At 31.6% G+C, this 21,477-nt stretch overlaps 1 protein-coding gene across 7 annotated transcripts in view; it reads right to left on the bottom strand.

Moving 5' to 3' along the window:
* EcR (Ecdysone receptor) overlaps positions 1 to 21,477 on the bottom strand; it is a 431,050-nt gene that overhangs the window by 35,218 nt on the left and 374,355 nt on the right. For 2 of the 7 annotated variants that reach the window (XM_088182132.1, XM_088182130.1), the window contains exon 1: positions 19,517 to 19,937. The exons of the other annotated variants lie outside the window; for them this stretch is intronic. In XM_088182132.1, the coding sequence (XP_088038258.1) occupies positions 19,517 to 19,835 (319 nt within the window). In that variant the 5' untranslated portion in view covers positions 19,836 to 19,937. Of the gene's footprint in view, positions 1 to 19,516; positions 19,938 to 21,477 lie in introns of those variants that run through there. 7 annotated transcript variants of the gene reach the window in all.

Below are 21,477 nucleotides of genomic sequence, written 5' to 3'. Positions count from 1 at the left end.
TGTTTGGTTATCTATATGAACTGAATTGAGTTCCTTATTAAGATTTAAAAATTATATCGTTTAACTAGGTATAAATCGCAATTGTAGTAATCATCTATTAGATACGATAGTAATTATTTAAAAACATCGTGTGGGATTCGAACCCAGACCATTCAGATGTTAGTCATCAACTTGCTGATCAATTATCACCTATTTTCGCAGACGTTTTATAGCGTAAAACATGTTTGCACAAATTTCCCAATGGACGTGTATATCCGCGCGTTATGTTTTTGTGCTTGAGAAATTATTTTTACGAAATATCTTAGTAACAAAATAGCCTACCATCATATGGTATTTTTATACATATGCTGCAATTGTTCGATTAAAATTACATATGACATACAGATTTTGACCAAAATATAACATTTTATTTAAATTTATCTCAAAACAATGTTTTTAGTACTTTTACACTTTTTAAAATATGTTTTTTTATTATTTCTTGACATGTAATAAATAATAAAAAATAAGTGATTTTGAAACGGTTTTGACAAAAGTATTATATAAGTTAATAACGACAAAAAAGTATTTATGCTTAAAGCAAAAGCACAATTTAACACAAATAAATTGTTTTTTAGAGATAAAATATTTGATAGATAGATTAACTAGCAATGCAAAACAATAAAGCTATAAAAAAAAGGCTCCGGTGGTGTACACTCGGTGAACATATAAAAATTAGTGATAAAATTAGAAAAACACGAACATTTACAATATTAGTCAAAACGTAACAAGTATTATAATGAAAGTACTGAATCTACTATTCTGCATAAATTAGGACTGTAGTCGTAAAAAAACTACCGAATCCTATCATATTTTTGTGTATCAAATAAATAAATTTTATATTTTAGAAAATTATAGTAATCAAAAATTCAAGGTTTATTGTTTTTTTTACCTTTTCATAATAATTTAAAAATCGTTGTCATTACTTTCATGGCTAACACTTGGAAGTACTTGTAAGTTAGCACGGCGCCACGCTCAAAAAACACCAGTTGTAACTCCCCACTGTGTATCCCGTGCTGTTGTAATTAGTAGTGTAGTGTGGGGCCGTGCTAATTAACATGTACCAAATTTAATACGCTAAAAAACAGTTGATTTCGGAATCAGATTCGATCAATTTTAAAACGACTCCACAGCCTTTAAAAAATATATATATAAAAAACTGGAGTTGAAAACCACTGAACGTGAACTTGCAAAGTACGGAGCAAAAAATCTTATTCAATTTAACAGGGAATTATTAATATATTATAACTAAGAGATTTGTGCATTTAAAGAAATACTTTTTTGTGGATTACAATAATAGAAGATGAGCAGTAAATAATGTTCCATAAAAACATTTTATTTGTAGTGTGCACTAAGACAAATAATTCGTGCATTAAACTATTAAAAAAATGAGCATTAAATTATGTATTATACATACTATTAAAAATATAACTTCACTGTAACAGTTGCCAAACTTCCAATTGCTGTTCAAACCCAAACCTAACCTAATAAAAGTTCTACAACTAATTAATAAATATTAATATATACTTATCATAATATATATTAATATTTCTTGAATGTACAATTTTTTAGCTTTACAAATATTTTTTTATTGTAAACAGTTTTTTAATATGTTAATGCCCAAGTGATTCGTTTTAGTGCACACTACAGATAAAATATTGCTCAATCTAATATTTTTTATTGAATAAAGATATATTTATTTAATGTTCATTTTTTGATATTTGAATGCACAAATAATTTGTTTTAGTGTACACTACAAATAAAATGTTGCTCAATCTAATATATGCTATTTGTATCATTTAAAAGCAAGAGTACAGTTTAACAAAAATAAATTATTTTTATAGAAAAACCATAACATAGATAGGTTAACTAGTAATGCAAAACAATAAAACTGGCAGTGTTTAAAATTTGTACACTCAAATGTACAAATAAAAATAAAAATTATAAAACTTTTTTAATTAAATTTTATTGATTGATGCGTAGTACATCTTAAACACACATGTAAGATAATGTGATACAAAGCAACAAAAAAATACTAAACATTTTTGATTCAAAATGATTTGATCTTATTTTATGATTTTGTCAAAGAAAAAAAAGACTAGGATATCTAAAAAACAAGTTTTTAATAAATCATAATCATATATCTTTGCACATTAATTGAGTTATCTTATCATTGAAACAAAAAGTACAATTACGTGTTATAAGATTAAACTGAAGACACACTTTTCTCCCACTTCTAAACCAATAGGAAGTTTCTACTGACTCAAGTTTCATAATATACCATTAAAACAGCGCATTTTTTACCCCCACTTTGAATTTTATAGGGCATATGACCCTTATGTAATTTAATACTGTAATCGGAACGTATATTTTCAAATTTTAATATTATTTCGTTTAAATACGGCCCTGTTTGATTGACATTTCTATTAAATTTGCGGTTTCGATCTCCGCCAATAACGTACGAGAGTGAAATATGTTCGCTACACCCATTTATTAAAAATTAACCTTTTACATTCGGCAGTCACAATTATGACATTATTCATTTTATATAATTAAAATAAAAAATAAACTTTATGAGTAAATATTTTTTTATATAATGAAATACATCAGGATATAAAATATAACTACTGTCTTTTTAACATAAAATGAATGAGATTTTAAACAAAATATTACGTTATATCTCCCATAATAGAAGTTGACTCGATATACGAGCAAATAAATGTATTTACCATTTCAATTGTCATTAATCCATTTAAATTTTTGACATATTTTTGTTACGAGCTCTGTCATGGAACGATTTAAACCCTTGTATAAATAAATCACTATTGAACATTCCTGATCAGCCAGAAACAAACTACGTTTCATCGGGCGTAATTCTAGCTAGCAAATCTTACATACGTTCACCTCTCTTTACACCTGAATTATTTATAATAATTCTCATCACGAATCCGTATAATCTAATATATATTTTCTCGCAAATCCGTGACGGTTGAGCGGATAATATAATTTTCTAATGTGTGTTTCCAATCGTAAAAAAACGAACCGGGTCGTTAACTACTCAAATCGACTACGACGCAGGAGAAGGCGTGATGATACAATGCGTATTATAAAATTACAATAATAAACTCGCACATCGACTCAGTGTAGAAATACAAAAGTGATATCCGCGCGCCCAATTATAAACTCTCATTTTTATCATCGCCATTTCGAATCGTGCTACGCGAGAACACATCGAGACCGAGAGCACGAGAGCCACGCGAAAACAGGTTCCTACGACGGAAACCGATCAAAATTGGACACGGTCACGATCCGATCGGTCGGTGATTATAACATTCGGAATTTGCTCGTGAATACTCGTTAGTTCGGTGTGAACTAATGAATACGGAGGCTAATTGATGAAATCGAAACGGCGCACTATCGTAACGATTCTTGGACGAAGCTCGCAAGAGTTCGATTGACTGAAATGTAAATTGTTCTTAATATTTTTTTGCATTTTAATGGCACCACTATTTTTTTGCATCATCTTAAATTGGCTTGGATAACATAAATTAATTCAAAGGAGCGTATTTAATTTTCAATTGGATCTAATAAAATATTATAATATTAGAACACAAAATCAATCATTACACAGTCGGTGGGAGTGTTAAAGGTTATCATCGGACAAAAAGTTGTTGAACGTTAAAATAATGATAAGAGAAATGTTGTTAAATTTTTTTGAGATAATCAACAGGTGGCGCGTTTAAAAGTACACAGCAATAAATTATAATATTATGAGTTACAACCTAAATGGTGAAAATGCATATTGGTGTGATCGACTAGTGCAAAAGGTTACGACGGAACGTATCGCATTAACGCGCAACATCTCATATCCACTGTCCGATAGCCGTGTCACGATTGACGTATCACGAATTCCGCGGGAGCGATTCGTGATATGTGAGATAGAAATATAAAAAATCAACGACAATAAACAGAATGGCGACCATCAAACGTTACAATATCATAAGCAAAGATACAGAGACTAATGACAATCCGGCGACCGTTTGACGGCGGTCTAAAAAAACATTAAAAGTCCGCAATCAAATCACGATTTCGCGAAAAACAATGGGGCTCGGCCCGCGGGCGGTCAAAAGAGCCGCCTCACCGATGGGATGTTCTTTGGAGATTCCGAGTTATGATATCTTAATTTTGTATGAATGCAACGTAGCGAAGAACACCGACGAATAACTGTAAGAATCGCGATAATCGGCGAATGTCGTCACCGCCCGGAAACTTTGGGCATTGTGTACGAATAGTCAGTCTTGCTCTGTACAAAATGCGCGCCACCATGGTGGCACAAGCAGCTGTCAAACACAACTTGGCAGGTAGCTGCAGAGATCATGATTCGATCCATTTGAGTACACGCTTTTATAGTAAAAATGTATATTTATACTACAAAGTTATCCACTACGCCAATTTGCTATCAATCTATTGATTAGATATGGTTAAAACCAGATTTTTAAATTTTACTCATACTATAAAGTATGTTTATAAAAAATAACCAATAGTTGTTGATTGGGGTCGACAAAATAAATCAAACATGTAATTCAAATTGAGATTAAATCATAAATAGGCCTACTTAAATTTACATAAATATGTCTTTAAAAATAGCATAACCTTAATGCTTAATTAAAAATAGCACAATGTATATCAAATTGGATTTAACTTATCAACTATTATCTAACTTCATAAATAGGTAAAATTAAAAGTAACATAATCTAATTTAACCTCAATTTAAGACGCCATTAAAACTGAGTGAATCTTACTTGATCTCACGGTAAAATTACAAGCTTCAGATCTTTTTGGGCTGTTAAAATTATAACATAACTTCACCTAAATGTAAGGTCACGTTCAAACCAGCACAATATTTATTAATCTACATCATAAGCTGAAGCTTGCCAAGCTAAAGTTCTTAAACGTGAACAGTACCTGACTGTAAGATTACATTAAAATTAAATCTAATCCATCTTTAACTTAAGCTGAAGTTATTAATTTAGATATTTTTTGGGTGAAAAAACTTCATCTACATGTAATGCTAAGTTATAAGATGCATAACCTAACTTCACTTAATATTAACACTGGCCCAACCTAACTTTATAATAATCTGAAGTTAATAACTTTAACAGTTTTTTTGGATTGTTTAAACTGTAAGCCAACATAAGTAATGTTATTAGGCTACATTAGTAAAGTTATATAAGATATCACATATTTTAATTTGCGCAACAATTTATTTGTAGTGTGCTCTAAAACTAATGATTTGTGCATTAAAATATTGAAAAATGAGCATTAAATAAGAATATTTTTATTCCATAAAAAATACATTTAGCAATATTTTATCTGTAGTGTGCACTAAAACGAATTCTTTTTGTATTAAAATATAAAAAAATGAGCATTAAAAAACTGTTTACAATAAAAAAAAAAATTATTTGTTATATGCACAATTTTTTTTGTCTATTTTAGTAATAAAATTATAGATTTAAAAAATATTAATATATATTGTAATTAATGTATATAAGTATTTCTTAATTAGTTTTAGTATTGAGTTTGAACAACAATTAATGTTCATTTTTTAATATTTTAAAGCATTTAATGCTCATTTTTTAATAATTTAATGCACAAATAATTTGTTTTAGTGCAACCACAAATAAAATGTTGCTTAATCTAATATTTTTTATTGAACATTTCATCTTATTATTTTAATCCACAAAAAATCATTTTATGGAACAAAGTATTTATTTAAATGCACCCATCTCTTAATTATATTAATTTTCAGATTTTTGCTTCGTATTTTGCAAGTTTTCGTTCAGTGGTTTTCAACTCGAGTTTTCTATACACATATTTTTTTTTGTAAAAGGCTGTGAAGTCGTTTTAAAATTTATCGAATCTGACTCCGACTAACATTTTAAATAAAAGCAACCTTTTCTCCAGCCTATTAAATTTAGTACATGTTAATTAGCAACGTGCCACGCTCAAATTTGACAGTTTGGAAACGTCCATTTGCTGTTCAAACCCAAACCTAACCAAAACGAATATAATATTTTTTATTGAACATAGACATATATTAAATGCTCATATCTTATTATTGTAATGCACAAACAATTTGTTTTACGTAGCAAATTATTTATTTTAATGCATATATCACTTGAAATAATTTCCTATTAAATCGCACTTTATTTTTTTTTGGACTGTTAAACTATAACCATCTGCACTTTCAGATAAGGTTAAATTAAAAGGTATATAACCCAACTTTGAATAAAGTGAGGGCTACATTAAAATTGTCCCAATTGAAGTGAATCTTAAGCTAAAGTTGTTAACGTAAGCAGATTTTTATAATAGGCTTTAGCAGATTTTTTGGATTAAAACATTGAAACTGACTCAATCTATAATATCTTTATCGTGAGATATATTTTTAGAACATAAATTCAGCTGTTAAAAGTCACATAATTTAACTTCACCTAAATGTAAGTATTAAATCTGGCCCAATCTAACTTTATCGTATACTTAAGTTATTAATTTTAGATACAATTGTAATCTAACTGTATCTTATACTTGAAGTTAAGTTTAAAATAACCGAACCTAAGCTCATCCAAATCTGAGGTTACTTATGATATTTTCTATGAGCTGAAGTAGCTCATTATATTTATTTACGATCTAGCTAGATTTGAATTAATCATCGCCATATTCATCCGCGAGATTAGAAACATCTAATTTATATAAATTAAAGAATTTATATCAATTAGAAACATCTAATTGATTTAAATTAAAAAACTAATATTCATATGGGTTTCGAAACCTAGGTTTAAACCTTTCTTTAAACATTAAAATCGCCTTAACATAACTTTATCTAAAGCCAAGCTTACAATAAAACTAGCCCAAACTATATTCCTATATCTTAGGCTAATCTAAAATATGTACATATTATTATAAGTGAGGTTAAGTTAAAAATAGCCTAAATCAATATCAATATTATAATCACACAAATTTGGCTTGCAATTAAAATCAATATTTTACAAAAAATTAAACTGCCGAAACAAAGATTTCAACCCACGTTGGCGAGAATTCAATTTCGAGAGTTAACGAGCTGTCAATCGCGAATTAATTGAAATAGTGACATTTTTTCGCTCTGCAAAAAAGCTTGAAATGCGATTCCGCAATAGGAGGAAGGTGTCGGCGTGGCCTCGCAAGGACATCCGCGTGGGATTCGTTATATTATATAAGGAGAGCTTCGAAGATGTGTGTGTCAATATTGTCGAAGAGATAAATAAAGGAGGCGCGCAGATCCTTAATCAGCGTTTAGGAATCACGGTTTATGTGGAATTCAACAACAAGTCGTTATGATGAAATAAAAATAATAATTTGCTCAACAATTGATTGATAAGTTCGCAATATGTTTGTGAAAAATGTGCAACGAGGCCAAAGAACCCGACGATAGGGTGACCTTAATGCTAAAATAAAATAATTTTATTATAGACCTCAAAACACAACAAAGGATGAAGAAAAACATACTAACGATATAAAAAGCGTACTCTTCACAGATTAGAATTCGTATTTTTAATATCATCGCCATTATTACTAGGTATATCACATTCAAGTCCTATATATACTCTAGGAATGTAATATACTATTAATAGCTACAAAAAACAGCGTTATTCCATGGTGGAAAGTGAGTGAAATAAAATATATATATATATATATATATATATATATATATATATATATATATATATATATATATATATATATATATATATATATATATATATATATATATATATATATATATATATATATATATATATATATATATATATATATATATATATATATATATATATATATATATATATATATATATATATATATATATATATATATATATATATATATATATATATATATATATATATATATATATATATATATATATATATATATATATATATATATATATATATATATATATATATATATATATATATATATATATATATATATATATATATATATATATATATATATATATATATATATATATATATATATATATATATATATATATATATATATATATATATATATCTTTATCAACCATTCACGTTTAACATGATGTTATGTTCGACACAAAAGTAAGTGACATACTGATTGCTTAATGATTACTACTAAATGTGTCACACAGCTTCAGTGCCAACTTAGATAGATCAATATTCGCTTATATTTCATGTGACAGTTATGCGCTCATAATCTCGTGTTATCTGCTTGTAAGGAGGCTGCCATATTAGTAGTGGACAAAACTATGATAATAAGTTTCTTAATGACAACAATCGAAATAAAACAATGGAAGGAGTTCCTTCGCGGAGATCTCATTATTAGCACACATATTGCGCAATACAGATGTTTGCACTTACGCCCAAGAGAGTGTAGCACACATCATGAATGAAACGTCACCTGTTGGTGCTCGTAACTTGCGACCGTGAAAACGCGGCATGGAAAGTGCATAACCGGAGTGAAAGTGCACGAGCGGCAAGCAAGTGCATTCGGCCCCAAAGGCCAAGGCTTTGAAAGTAAAGTGAGCTCTAAACGCCGTTCGGATATGTACACATAAGACTTGCAATTGCACAAAAAAGTGCTTATCAGTCATGCGGTAGGTCGTGACTTTTGACTATCGGACGATCGCACTTGCATTGTTGTTATCGACTCGATAAAAAAAATATGCGCATATCCTACTTCACAAAAAAACTGAAGGTTAAACGCGTTTTGTATTCGATTAGGCGCACTGTACGAATAGAATATTTTGCACTTAAACATTTTAATTGATTTTGCAGACATACATATTATTTAACGGCACGTTAAACTTTCAAAAGCAATGTTCATCAGTTCATCACCATAAAGTTTGTTTAATTGTTAAATGCACATTCATAGCGCACTTACCGTTTATTATTAATTAAAATATTATTCAAACATAAATTTTCCCGTTTAGATAGAGACAACGTTGAAAAACGACTCTTCGTTTATATAAATTTACAATCAAGGGTCTGAGATTAAAATGCGGACAGCGACGACAAGCTGAAAAATATATTACCGACAGATATTAGCAATGTTAATTTAAACGCCATTTTAGCATAATCGCATTCTAAAATATTTAACATGTCGGGGGGAGAAATCGAAATCAACAAAACTTCAAGAACGACGGAAATCTGCCTTTCATTATTCCAAGTAAATTGTAGTAGAATTAAACTTTTCATAAATTAAAATATTCTATTAAAATCCATAATACATAATATATCAATTCTAACGAAAGAACGTTGAAAAATCAGCTAAATAATCAGCATAATGCCATTGGCACATCTGACAACTGAATCAAGAGAAGTTAATTTTAATCTAACATCACCATAATTTAACTTAGTTTAATGCTTATTAACTTTTAGTCGAAGTTTTGTTCGCTGTCTGCTGTTCGACAACGAGCAGTTTTGTGAAAATGTTGCGCAAAAAAATGTTTAAAATATGATAACATTTAAATTTAATTTAATAACAAAAAAAATCGTCAATACACCTGGTAAAATAATTTCACCACTGTTTTTCAAAAGTAAAACATAATTAATTTACATATAAAATTTGTAAACAAAAAACAATAATATGCGTCAAATTAATTTTATTGCATAATTTATGGCTTTGTCACGCCGAAAAATATTATTGTGAATTTTTGCCTTCTGAGAAGTGGTCAGTTAAATTATATTTTCGCTAGTATAAATACTGGTGAAAATGTATTTGGATTTGACTAGTGAAATAACTTTTCCAAAAAATACACATTCTCTGTAACATCGGATGTAAATAAATAATGATAAGTTGATAAATTTATATATATATATTACTATATATAGAAAAATTTAAATCATATAATTTTACTACCGTCTGTCAGATAATTTATATTTTTACTGGTGAAAATGTATTCCGATATGATTTTACTGAAATGTTTTCTAGATGTTCTTTTAGGAATAAGCCCATTAAACTGAATGTATTATTTATTTATTTTGCTACATTAAATCCAGTTGTCAAATTACTGATAATACAATATATAAAAACATTAAATTTATATAATTCAGATAATGCTGCTCTTGATTTTTCGTTATTTCTTTGCTTCTTCCTTAGGTATTCGATCTGAATTTTCAGATCAAATACCTGAATTTACTGCTACTAATTTACATGTTGAATATTTCCTCTCATGTCTAATATTTTTTAAACGTTCAAAAAGCAATAATTTGCTCATAAATTTTAACACTAACGGAGCAGCGTCAAAAAACTACAATCTGTCCCTTTGAATAATTATGTTTATTGTGAAGTACTACATAAAAAGTGGCTGCTTTTGAAGGCAATGTTCCATTCCTTAAATTTATTGTATAACATGTATAAAAAAGGGCTAAAAGAACTTATACCTGAAATACATCAGTATATAGGCACATCTCAAACAACTGTAGTTTAGTTCAGATTCATTATTTGAAGTCGGTTTTTCCTTTTTTTATACATATATTCTTGCTATGATTTTTCCAGAGTCGGGAGAACGGGCACCGGAAATTTGTTCCCTTTCTCGGCAGGCCTGGATGCTGTTAGTATACAGGCGGCCCTCGACTTTCGCACAATTCGCTATTTCCCACATTTAAAAAAAAACAATCAAAAACAACATATTTCCACACTCTTTAAAGATATGTTTCCAAAAAAAAACAGCAAAAAAAAACATGGATGAAATGGAAAATCTTTGTCATCGTGGATCGATGACCAACATCAAAAAGTCCCTCTGAATATTTCAATTATTCAAGCAAAAGCTCTTAGTTTGCACAAAGATTGGAAGGATAGATTAAAAAAAGATTTTAACACGGTTTTTCAAGCAAGTAACGGTTGGTTTTACAATTTTAAAATAAGGTATTCTTTTCAATTAAATTTACTGGATAATCGGCTGATGCGGATAAAGATGCTGCAAAATATTTTATTTCTTAATTATTCAAAAATATTGAAGATGGAGAATATTCCTCTAGCCAAATATTTAATGTAGATGAGACAGGTTTATTTTGGAAAACTCTTTAACAATGAAAAATATGAATGAAGCCTTCACGCCCCTTGACAATTTTTTTAATATTATGGAAGATTGTGATCCCAATGGAGAACGCATATTTCAAGTGCGTAGGGCGATCAATAAAAACATAGCATGTTATAAAATACTATATGAAGAAAAGAAAAAGAATAGTGGAAAACAGTTAGCTCTTGATATCTTTTCAAATGAAGCACCCGCAAACCCCACTTTAACATGTCTCTTAAACGCCTCTTAAACATCTTATATTTACTTGATAAATAAATATTTTAAAATACACACAATTTCAATTTTTTTTACTTCCCTCTACTTTCGAACATTTTCAGGAACCAATTATGTGCGAAAGTCGAGGGTCGACTGTATTACATATCTTTGTAGCCTAAAGTTAATGTAAATCAGCTATATAAGACTGAAAATATTGCTTATTTCTGAATTAGTTGTAAGTAATATGTAATGGGCTTTGTTAGGTTAGGTTGAATGGATTAAAACGAATTTAAAAAATATGACATTTTATACGCAACAGTGCAAACATGCATTCGTTATCTCTGTAACTGCACCAAAAACACATTCGATAAGAAGAAGCGACGATCAGATAACGCCCAAACGGATTGCGTTCTCGAAATCGGATCGGCGCGATTCATGAACGCAAAAGTCGTCGACTGATACATATTCTCTTGGTTCAACGCCTTTTAGCGCATAATCGGTCGTCGATACCTATGTATGCGTCAAATCGGTCGTCAATGTCACCGCCGTCGAGCGAAAAAAAAAAACAAAAACACACTCGCTTTTCTCACGATCGGCGACCCAATGTCCGAAAAGCGACGACCTTTCAGCGAACGTCAACGTCCTGATATTTGTTATTATCGTCGTCGTGTTTGCTTGATGTCTCGCGATTTTGCGCTTCGAATTTTTGTTCTTGCGCAAGAACGAAACGAGAACGATTATTACGGCTCGCATGTGTCTGTGCGAGTGTCTGTGTACGTACGGTGGGGCCCCACGAAAATAACACCGGCAGACCTTGAAGTCGAGATTTTCGAACCGGAGATCAATAACACCACTCTAAATGGAAAAATCGATTGATTTCGTATTAGCGAGGCGGTTGACGAACTTGTTGAAAATTCGCACGTGACCTGTCGATTGTGTGTTAGAACGACGCGAACTTTGTTAAGACACGGCGTGTCACAGCTGACATGCGAAGAATTATGGAAATAATAATCAACTTCTCTTACGAAAAAATAAATTAAATATAATAAAATATATAAAAAAAAGCATTGTTTTATAGTGCATATGGTATAATTAATATTGTAGATTGTAAAATTGCATGAGAGAGTTTTATCAGATACGATTTAACGACCGAAAATTCCTGAACGCGAATCGCATGCCAAATAATCGATGCTAATGGCGTGCGTTGAATTGCCAAAATATTTATGTTACATATACATTTTTTGCTATGAAAACAGCTTGACATGTTAAAAATATGTCGAACACTGCAACGCAGCATAGAAAGTATGATAATAGCATTGATTGAATTATGAAAGTACAGTTGTAATATTCTTTTACTTTCTATCATCATTATTGTGTGCAACAGCACAATTTTCACCGTGACACGATTCGAAAATAACACGGCGACGATTTGCTATAAATCGTATGATTCGTCAGATGAGATTATGAATAAAAAAAGATCACGTGAAAACCTTCACTGTATTTTTTATGTTACGCGAATGTCGAGTGCTCGTATGTATTACGATTTATGATAGATACGCTTTCGACGTCGACGTATAAAATAATTTCGTTTAAGAGCTGAAACAGCGTTTAAATATCAATTGACATGTTTGGATATCGCTTATTTTGAGGTCAAAAAATGTTACTAATAAAGAACCTATTTAACACATTTTTGAGATATATAATATATTGAATGTAATTGGGTATCGCTAGTGTCAGATTATATACTGATTGATATCATAAAAAAGCATATATTTTAAATATCGGATTGTCTGATATATAGTTACATAATGCATAATGTTACTAACGCATTTATAATAAAAGCTTGATCACCTGCTATGATCAACATATTTTTAAATAGTAAATAAACTTTTTATAATACATATTTTCATATAAAAACATATTTTATACACAAAAAAGTAAGACAAACATCCCAATTTGCGCCTTTGACCGTAGAGACAAACGCTGCGGTGAGACAGCAAACTCTCTATTTATAAATAGATCATCATTTAATAAAAATCACTTTGCACTATGTGATAAACGCAGCATTTTTCATAAGCACGGATCGCATTCCGATCGACGGGAAAAAAGCATTCGCAGTTCCGAGCGACTTCGACGCGCGGTCGACGGTAGGCGCCGAAACCGCCCGCTTATGTAAATCGCTTTTAAAACAGGTACACACCGGCGTTATAGTACGTCATCATCGTCGGAGTCATTTGCCCCGCATCCTTGAGATCGTTCAACACCACCGGCCCAAAAATGACAAATCATTCATCCGGAGCAAAGCAGCGATGATCAGGTGATGATCTCAGGACACGCGATCGTGACATTTGCATTATTTGGTGTCAAAACACACATGAGAATATCGAACGGCCCTGTTGATGCATGTAACGAGAGACTGCGTGAATAACGGTACTGGCAATTAAGATAAAGGCAAATTATCGACTGACGAGCGTGCATGTGTAATTGCACAACGTTCTCAGAATCGGAGGCGAAGGAGATTATTTTTTTCTTCTCAAAATGTCGAAGGAAATTGAATTAGAAAGTTTTCGGCGTCAGCATCGTCATAGAAGCAAGTGTTGCGCCATCTTTTGTAATACAACTTGTTCGTCTCTCGTATGAATGAATGGAACGAAACCAAATTCGGATAAATTTGCATTTCATTCAGAGGCGTATGAGTAACACGTGCCTGTAATATAATAATAGCATCACAAGGAGACGATGACACTGGGCTACTTTTAGGCGCGCCATTTTTATTTACATGACCCAGAACCCTATTTATGCATAATACTTTCTTTATGCGTCACAATGCGATTATGACATTGGAGACTTACACTTTTATAGCTATGCATTATATTTTTATAACGTATAATATACTTATAATCTATACATAATCTTAGATGTAAATCTGCTAACTCTACTACAATGCTTATTTCTTCTTATCATTTGATTAATGATTCTGATTCTCAACACTTTTTTATTAATTATTTATAGATGAACTGAACGTCTTAAAAAATATGAAACATATATGTATAATATTTTGATTTTCTAATTAATATATTAAATCCATTAGAAATTATTGAATCATATAATGAATTCATTATTTTATTTAATGTAAAATATATTCGCATATTAAATTGATTGCCTTTTTGAAGTTGTGGATTTATTCTATATATTTTTATAGAATAACATAATGATTTAAATGTCTTCAATGTATATTATGTAAATTTCATATCTACAAAACAGAAAGTAACTAGAAAGATTTGACAAGATAAACTGATAACAAAATTGAAAAATGTACTTAAATATCTTAATTGTACTAATTTTTTTCATTAGGCGCTACAACAGTGTAAACAAAATCAAAAACTTATAAGAAATGGTGAAACACTCAAAGACTGAAATTAAAGTCTATCAGTGACATATAGCTTAAGGACAATATATGTTAATATGCACGACCTAGCCTAATTTTATTTTAATTATTCATCACGATATTAATCCATTATGCGATTAGCAAAATTAAGGAAAATCTAATTTTATAATAATTATATAACTATCATTGAAATAAATTGAGAGGATACACTTATTATAAAAAAATATTATACCTGGTTTGCCTGTCCCTATTTACCACTATCACGCTTATGCGATCCGCGATTAAATAATTCATATGTCCAGTCATATTTTGGCACAGTTTAATTCCATGCCCATAAACCATACCTCACGCTAGACTTTCACTATTGCTGGAAAACATACAGCATCTGGATCACGGTCAGCCAACCTCGTCCTTATTTTCATGTCCTATTAGACGCTTACTTTTAAAGGTCACTGGGTTTTGGGGATGGATACAATCGATACAAAAACGTATAACCACATCAACGTCATCACAACATAAAACTGCGACACTTGTTGCTTCGAAAATGGTTTTTCCGAAGCCCGCACCGACCGGCGAAAGGTCGCACCGTACTTGACCCACTGGTCGCAAAATTTCGCGCCCGTCGAAGAAAACGCAAAGTGGAACACTATCACCGGCGAGAGGCGATAAGTATGTCAAGCGCCACGTATGAATCGCGGCCGGAGCTACTCTTACTTTTTGCAGTTTTCATCAGAACTATGTATTATAGTGTAACTGAAAATCAGACGAAGAAACACTTTCTAGAAAATGATGAAAATACAGCATCCGTTGAGCAATTGACGGAAAGTCACGATGACACAATCCTTTCTCTTTAGTCACTAACCGGAGAGATCTTCATTATTAATATTGTGTTGTTAGATATCAAAGGAGCTCAAGTATATTTACAAGATTATGTAGATTTAAGGGACACCATCTTTAGTAAACCTCAATTCTAATAACTTCACTTTTGTTTGAAAGAGAATGTCAAATTTTCCCATTACATATAATATCTTTGAATGAACTTGATTACTTTTGTTGTTAATGTTACATAAAGTTGGCTATCAAATGTTAAAATTGCAAAAGAGAGGGGTATGTTACATTTCACTAATTGTTAAAAAAGCTTGAAAAAAATCTATTGACGTATTCTTCCATTACATAGCATATCTTTAAATCAACTAGATTACTTGGAAGCGTAACGAAGCATAATCATTACATAAAGTTAAAATCCGTAAAAAATAGATACATATATTGTCCTTCAAAATATAATAACTCGGATGATCTCTCACGGGGTTTCAACTAGTCAATGCAAAAAACAAGATTTACAATAATAATAATAATATCGCACCTTAAGCAAAAAAAACCCTAGTAACCCAAGAAACGTATTTTACGTGCGAGCAATTTATAGTGTCAAAAGTCAAAATTGTCAGATTAAATTTGTTTTTGTTATACACACATTGATGCTGATGTATTCGAATATTAATTTGCCTATTTTGTGTAACAAGCAAAACATCCATTGATATGTTTTAAGTAATAATGTTCGTTAGACATCTGTCTTTAAACAACAATGGTGACCGGATTATTGCGCACACGAAAATTCCACAAATTGAAAATTCTGAATATAGGTTGTGATTGTTTGATTGTGAAATATATTTTACTGTTAAATCCAACTGTTTTTATCTATTTTTAAGTTAAAAAAATGTGTAATTACAGGAAGTGTATACTTCATACCAATTTAAATTACTAAAATATTTTTAAGACATAATATTTTATATATAGACATTATTTTTTTATATATATATATTATACATATATAGACGTATTCTTAAATATACATATGTATATTGATCATTTATGATCAGAATTTTTGCTTTGCGCAATTTTTGTTAAACACCGAACCATATAATATAATGGACGATTTAGCGTATCGGTAGAGTGCCGGCCTATTCCGTTCGTTTCCCGCTACAAAAATGCTTTTAGCATTTACTGATTGATATTATAAACAAAACTGAAGGGTTGAGTTTACGTGTGTTTTGTGTAAAAATAAGACCCCAATAACACGGTAAATTGGGGATGTGGTATTTGGGTGACTAGAAAATACTCTATATTTTTTGCAATATGTTCGTACAAATCATACGTGTGTGGTGAGATATCCACCCTTTGGCTCGCTCAAATAGCATGTCCCCAATTTTACGTGTTATTGGGGGGTCTACTGTATGTATTTGAATGCTTCTCTCTAAAATGAATCAATGTGTAATAGCGTATCGGCCGGATAAAATTAGATTCTCTCTACAAAAATGATTTTATGCCCATTGCTGATTGAAATTATAAAAAAATAAAAATCTCGAATTGTCTGAGGTATTTGTATTACACACTTTATGCTAACCTTGTTATGTTATAGCAATATATCAAAATAGTAAACCAAAACTATTATTTTACCTGAGATATTTCTTTTCAGATAGATCTGTGTAATATAGTGTCATAACTTAGTTACTACACTATTTTATTGTTACTGAATTAAGCTCTTTTCTTCAGACACTATTCCTTAAAGTGGAACCTCGACTTACATAAATATTTCGTAACAGAAGCAATTAAAAAAAATACTTAACATACGAGCAAAAAAATATATTGCGTAATCAATAATGCAATTGAAATGGATTATTGACATTACAAATCATTTAATGGAAAAAATTGATTTGACATACGAGTAATTTGAGTTACGAGCTCCGTTACGAAACAAATTATACTCGTAAATCAAAGCACTACTGCAAATTAAAGATCATGGGTTAATATCTCAGATAGAGAGAGCTACAATTTTTTAAATTATCTATTGTGTCTGAAAGTTCGTTATCATTAACACTTTACAGTCCACTGCTTTTTATAAAAATATAACATTTTTTAATTTTTGTGTAATTGCTTTAAATTTAATTTTGTTTTTGCGAGGCGGTTGTTTTCAATTTTTAATATTTAGGATACAATATTTTGTATTAAAAAATCTAGTCATCGCCATTATTTTATTGTTATCAATTATATAAACATTAGCAAAACTATAGACTGGATGATTTCAGGCATATAATCGTTTTTAGGGATGAATTTTTGGTATTTATTACACGGTGCCACGCTTAAATTTAACAGTTGCGAAACGTCCATTCGCTGTTCAAAACCTAACCTAACCTAACATAATGAAAGTTCTAAAAATAATTAAGAAATATTAATATATACTAATCATAGTATATATTAGTATATAACATAATACCGATATAATAGCTAATTTGTTTAGGTTTAAGTTTGTATTTGTACGCAGTGGGGAGTAATAACTGGCGGTTTTAAAGCGCGGCGCCGTCCTTATTAACAAGTACCGATTTATTTACGTAAATTTGCAGCTAATTATAAAAAAAATAATATATGTAAATAGTTTTACAATGACGCATATTTGAGTCATCGGTCTGTAAAGTGTAAATCGCGTTTTCATTGCTTTAATTTATCATATGTATGAATATTGAACCTCTACTAATAAGTTAATATAGCTCATCGTGCTAGACAGTATGAATCGAATATGCGATAGGTGCGTCAATGCATGTAAAGCTGCAGAAGTGAATATAAATAAATGCATTTCGATTATTCGAGTAAACCGAATACTAATATGAGGAAAATACAACACAATATACTACTAGTAATGTTTTTGTCATGGTGTTTGGGTATGTATCTTTTTAGACGCATTCCAAGAAATATTGTGTAAACCAATCCATAGAACGAATAGTAGTATTACGTGTACTTTTTAACGAGTAAAATATTTAGCGACAAGCGTGCATTTCAAAGCAACCTGCATGGGCAGTGGGAGAGGTTCCAGATGTAGGTCAAGTGCATGAAGTGGGAGTAAACCATACGTTTGTACATCGCCGTGCAACACTCGTGGAACCAAATATGTTTGATTTGGAATATTTAAAAAAAAAAAAGTTTTTTCTTAACCGCGTAAATCTAGGGATAAGTATATATTTTGGGTTTTAATACGCGGACTTGAGCGATGCATAAAATATGTAATTTTATCTCGTAGACTAAGAACGTATAAATACAAATTTTGAATGGTTATTGGAATCAAATATTAGATTAATATATAGACTAGCGCATGAATTGAATATATCGGATCGTTGAAAAATTGTATTATACGCATATCAAAACACCGATATTAACACTAAAGAGCGCATTTTAAACTTTAAGAACAAAGCCAAACTATCACTGCCAAAATTGGAATAATTAGGTGTGTCTGTTTTAGAAAAGAGGCGGTGGATTGCAGTTGTATTATACTGGATGGATATCGAAAATTTGGGGTTAATGTTAGTTCGATTTCAAACGCATACTAAATTTTGAAGTTTCATCTGTTATGATTTGATATTAAAACTCATAAAAAGTTTTTAGGTTACTGAATCGAAGAGCTCGGTAATCGTTGGCAATTAATACGAGTATTCGAATACAGTTTTAGTTTGACACTAGGGCAAGTTTGATATCTAACAACACAATCATGAACATGACGTCACATATTAAACGTCTTCTCCACTTTTCCTCTTTGAACGCACTCGGTGCCACTACACTTTCGTTGAGGAATAAGGTGACACTTAAACTAAATTCAAGTAAAATTCTTGAGCACCTCACAAATATCAAAGAGTTGTGCTCAAGACTCGACGCGGGTCACTTCACGAAGAGTTTCGAAATCAAAGACACTAGTCCCAATGTTGCACAAGTTTTCGGATGCAATATACCTGAAGATATGGATCCGTTCTCGGACTTAGGGGTGTTCGGCGCGTGCGGCAGCCCCATGGGCGGTAGCAGGATGGGCAGCGAGATCTGCGGAGGACAGGCTTCGCCCGAAGGAGGCGGGCAGCCCGTCGAGCAGCTCATCGGCAGCGCATCTTCGTATCCCCACAGCTCCAGCTCGGAGTACTCCGGCGAGCCGAGGGACTCCGGCGACATGACCATCGCCGGCGATATGAGCGCCGACGAAGAGGTGACTTCCGCGGAGCTGTCCTCCAGCATCCGCAGCGTCTGGAAGCCGCCGTTGTTGGACCAGCGGCGTTTCATGGTAGCGTTTCGGGTACGACGAACAACAACAAGAGGCGAAACAACATATCACACCGAACACGCGCGCCTCGCGACACGGCTGTCGCGGGAATGGCGTCCGCTGTTGCCCCCACCGCGCGGCCGCACCGCATCCCCACCGCTTTACTGCTTCGTTTACCCACCGCTCCGCTGCTACGTTTACCCCCCCCCCCCCGCTTTCTCGCCCCCGCTGCAGCGTTGCATCCGAACGACGCTACGTCACGCGTTTCCTCGCTCTCGGCCGGCAGATGCGGCGAAACGTCGCGTCTAGCATCCCTTTGCGTTTTTTGTTCCGGCCGCTACTTTGCGATTAGAACGGCGACGCTCAAACTGTTGCTCTTGAACTTGAACTTGACACGATAAAAACGTGCCAAATTAACGCGACGTGGGCGTGTCGGCGGGCCGCGATTATCTATGTCAGTCTTTCCCACTATGCGGTCCGCGGAGCGATTTTATACGGACTATCAAAAACAAATTCAAAATTTTGGTTCAGCAAATCAAAAACAAATAATTATTTTTTTATTGCATATTTTTTAATTTCTGGAATAAAAGAATAGAATTGAGACTACCTTTCTTATAGCGACATAGTAAAGCAGTGCATTGCTGTAAATTGAATATGTGTAGGGAAAAATAATTTGTATAGTATCAACAATCAATACAGTCCTCAGTAGTATGTTGAAAAAATGTTTAATAAAAAAAATTGTTAAAAATTAAAACTGTACGAATATTTTTAAACAAACGCCGCATTTTTTATACTGCTGCATAAGAAAGAGTGCGTCCGTGCCAGATAATTGAAAATATGCATGCTTTCTGGAAAGAATTTGAATAACAGCAAATTGTTTACGATTTTCTAAACTACCCTAATCAGCCTAATATTTGCTATGGTGATCTAAGAACTACATTTATAACACTAGTTCACAGCGATTTTGTCTTATGACATTTCACATTCATTTCTTATGTAAAATCGCGGTTTGAATCCGATAATGAAATTTTCGAGACATTATTTTTCATTTTAAAAATAAGAGTTTTTACTTAATTGCTAATATCTCCTGTTCCCGGATTGCAAAGTATATTATATTAAATTAAATGTAATTAGCAACCGTCTATACAACACTTTCCAATCAGATAATCGGTTTAGGCATTGTTTATAAATTTATCGACGATTTTGGATCATTTTTAGCAAGATTTAAAAAAAAATTAGATTGTACTGTGATATACACAAAGAAAAATATTCAACGGCCTTCATTAACTACTAGTAAAAACGTTCACCGTGCTCATCACTTTCATCGCCAAGATTACTAGGAAACAAATATAAATAAGAGTGTAGAATGAATATATGACATCTTCAGACTAAGGTTTTCGATCGAATATTATATTATTTGAATTATTTGCCCGATTTTAATATTTGTAAAATAATAATGTACGTATACTATTCCGAATGAAATTTGAAAAAAATCTGAGAATGAAACAATTTGTATACTCGTAGTCGTTTGTTTTGCAAAATTTATGGTCCTTTATACGCCTTTATTTTGTTTCGAAATGCGAGACAATGAGGCGCTTTATATAAACAAAAAAAAAATGCTTTCACGCATTCGAAAAATTTTGTGAATAGTACGGTGTGTCT

This window comes from Plectrocnemia conspersa, unplaced genomic scaffold (genome assembly GCF_051122295.1).
Source record: "Plectrocnemia conspersa isolate PC_06_02 unplaced genomic scaffold, ASM5112229v1 ptg000003l, whole genome shotgun sequence".
Taxonomy (NCBI): Eukaryota; Metazoa; Arthropoda; class Insecta; order Trichoptera; family Polycentropodidae; genus Plectrocnemia; species Plectrocnemia conspersa.
This window is presented reverse-complemented; position numbering and strand designations above follow the sequence as displayed.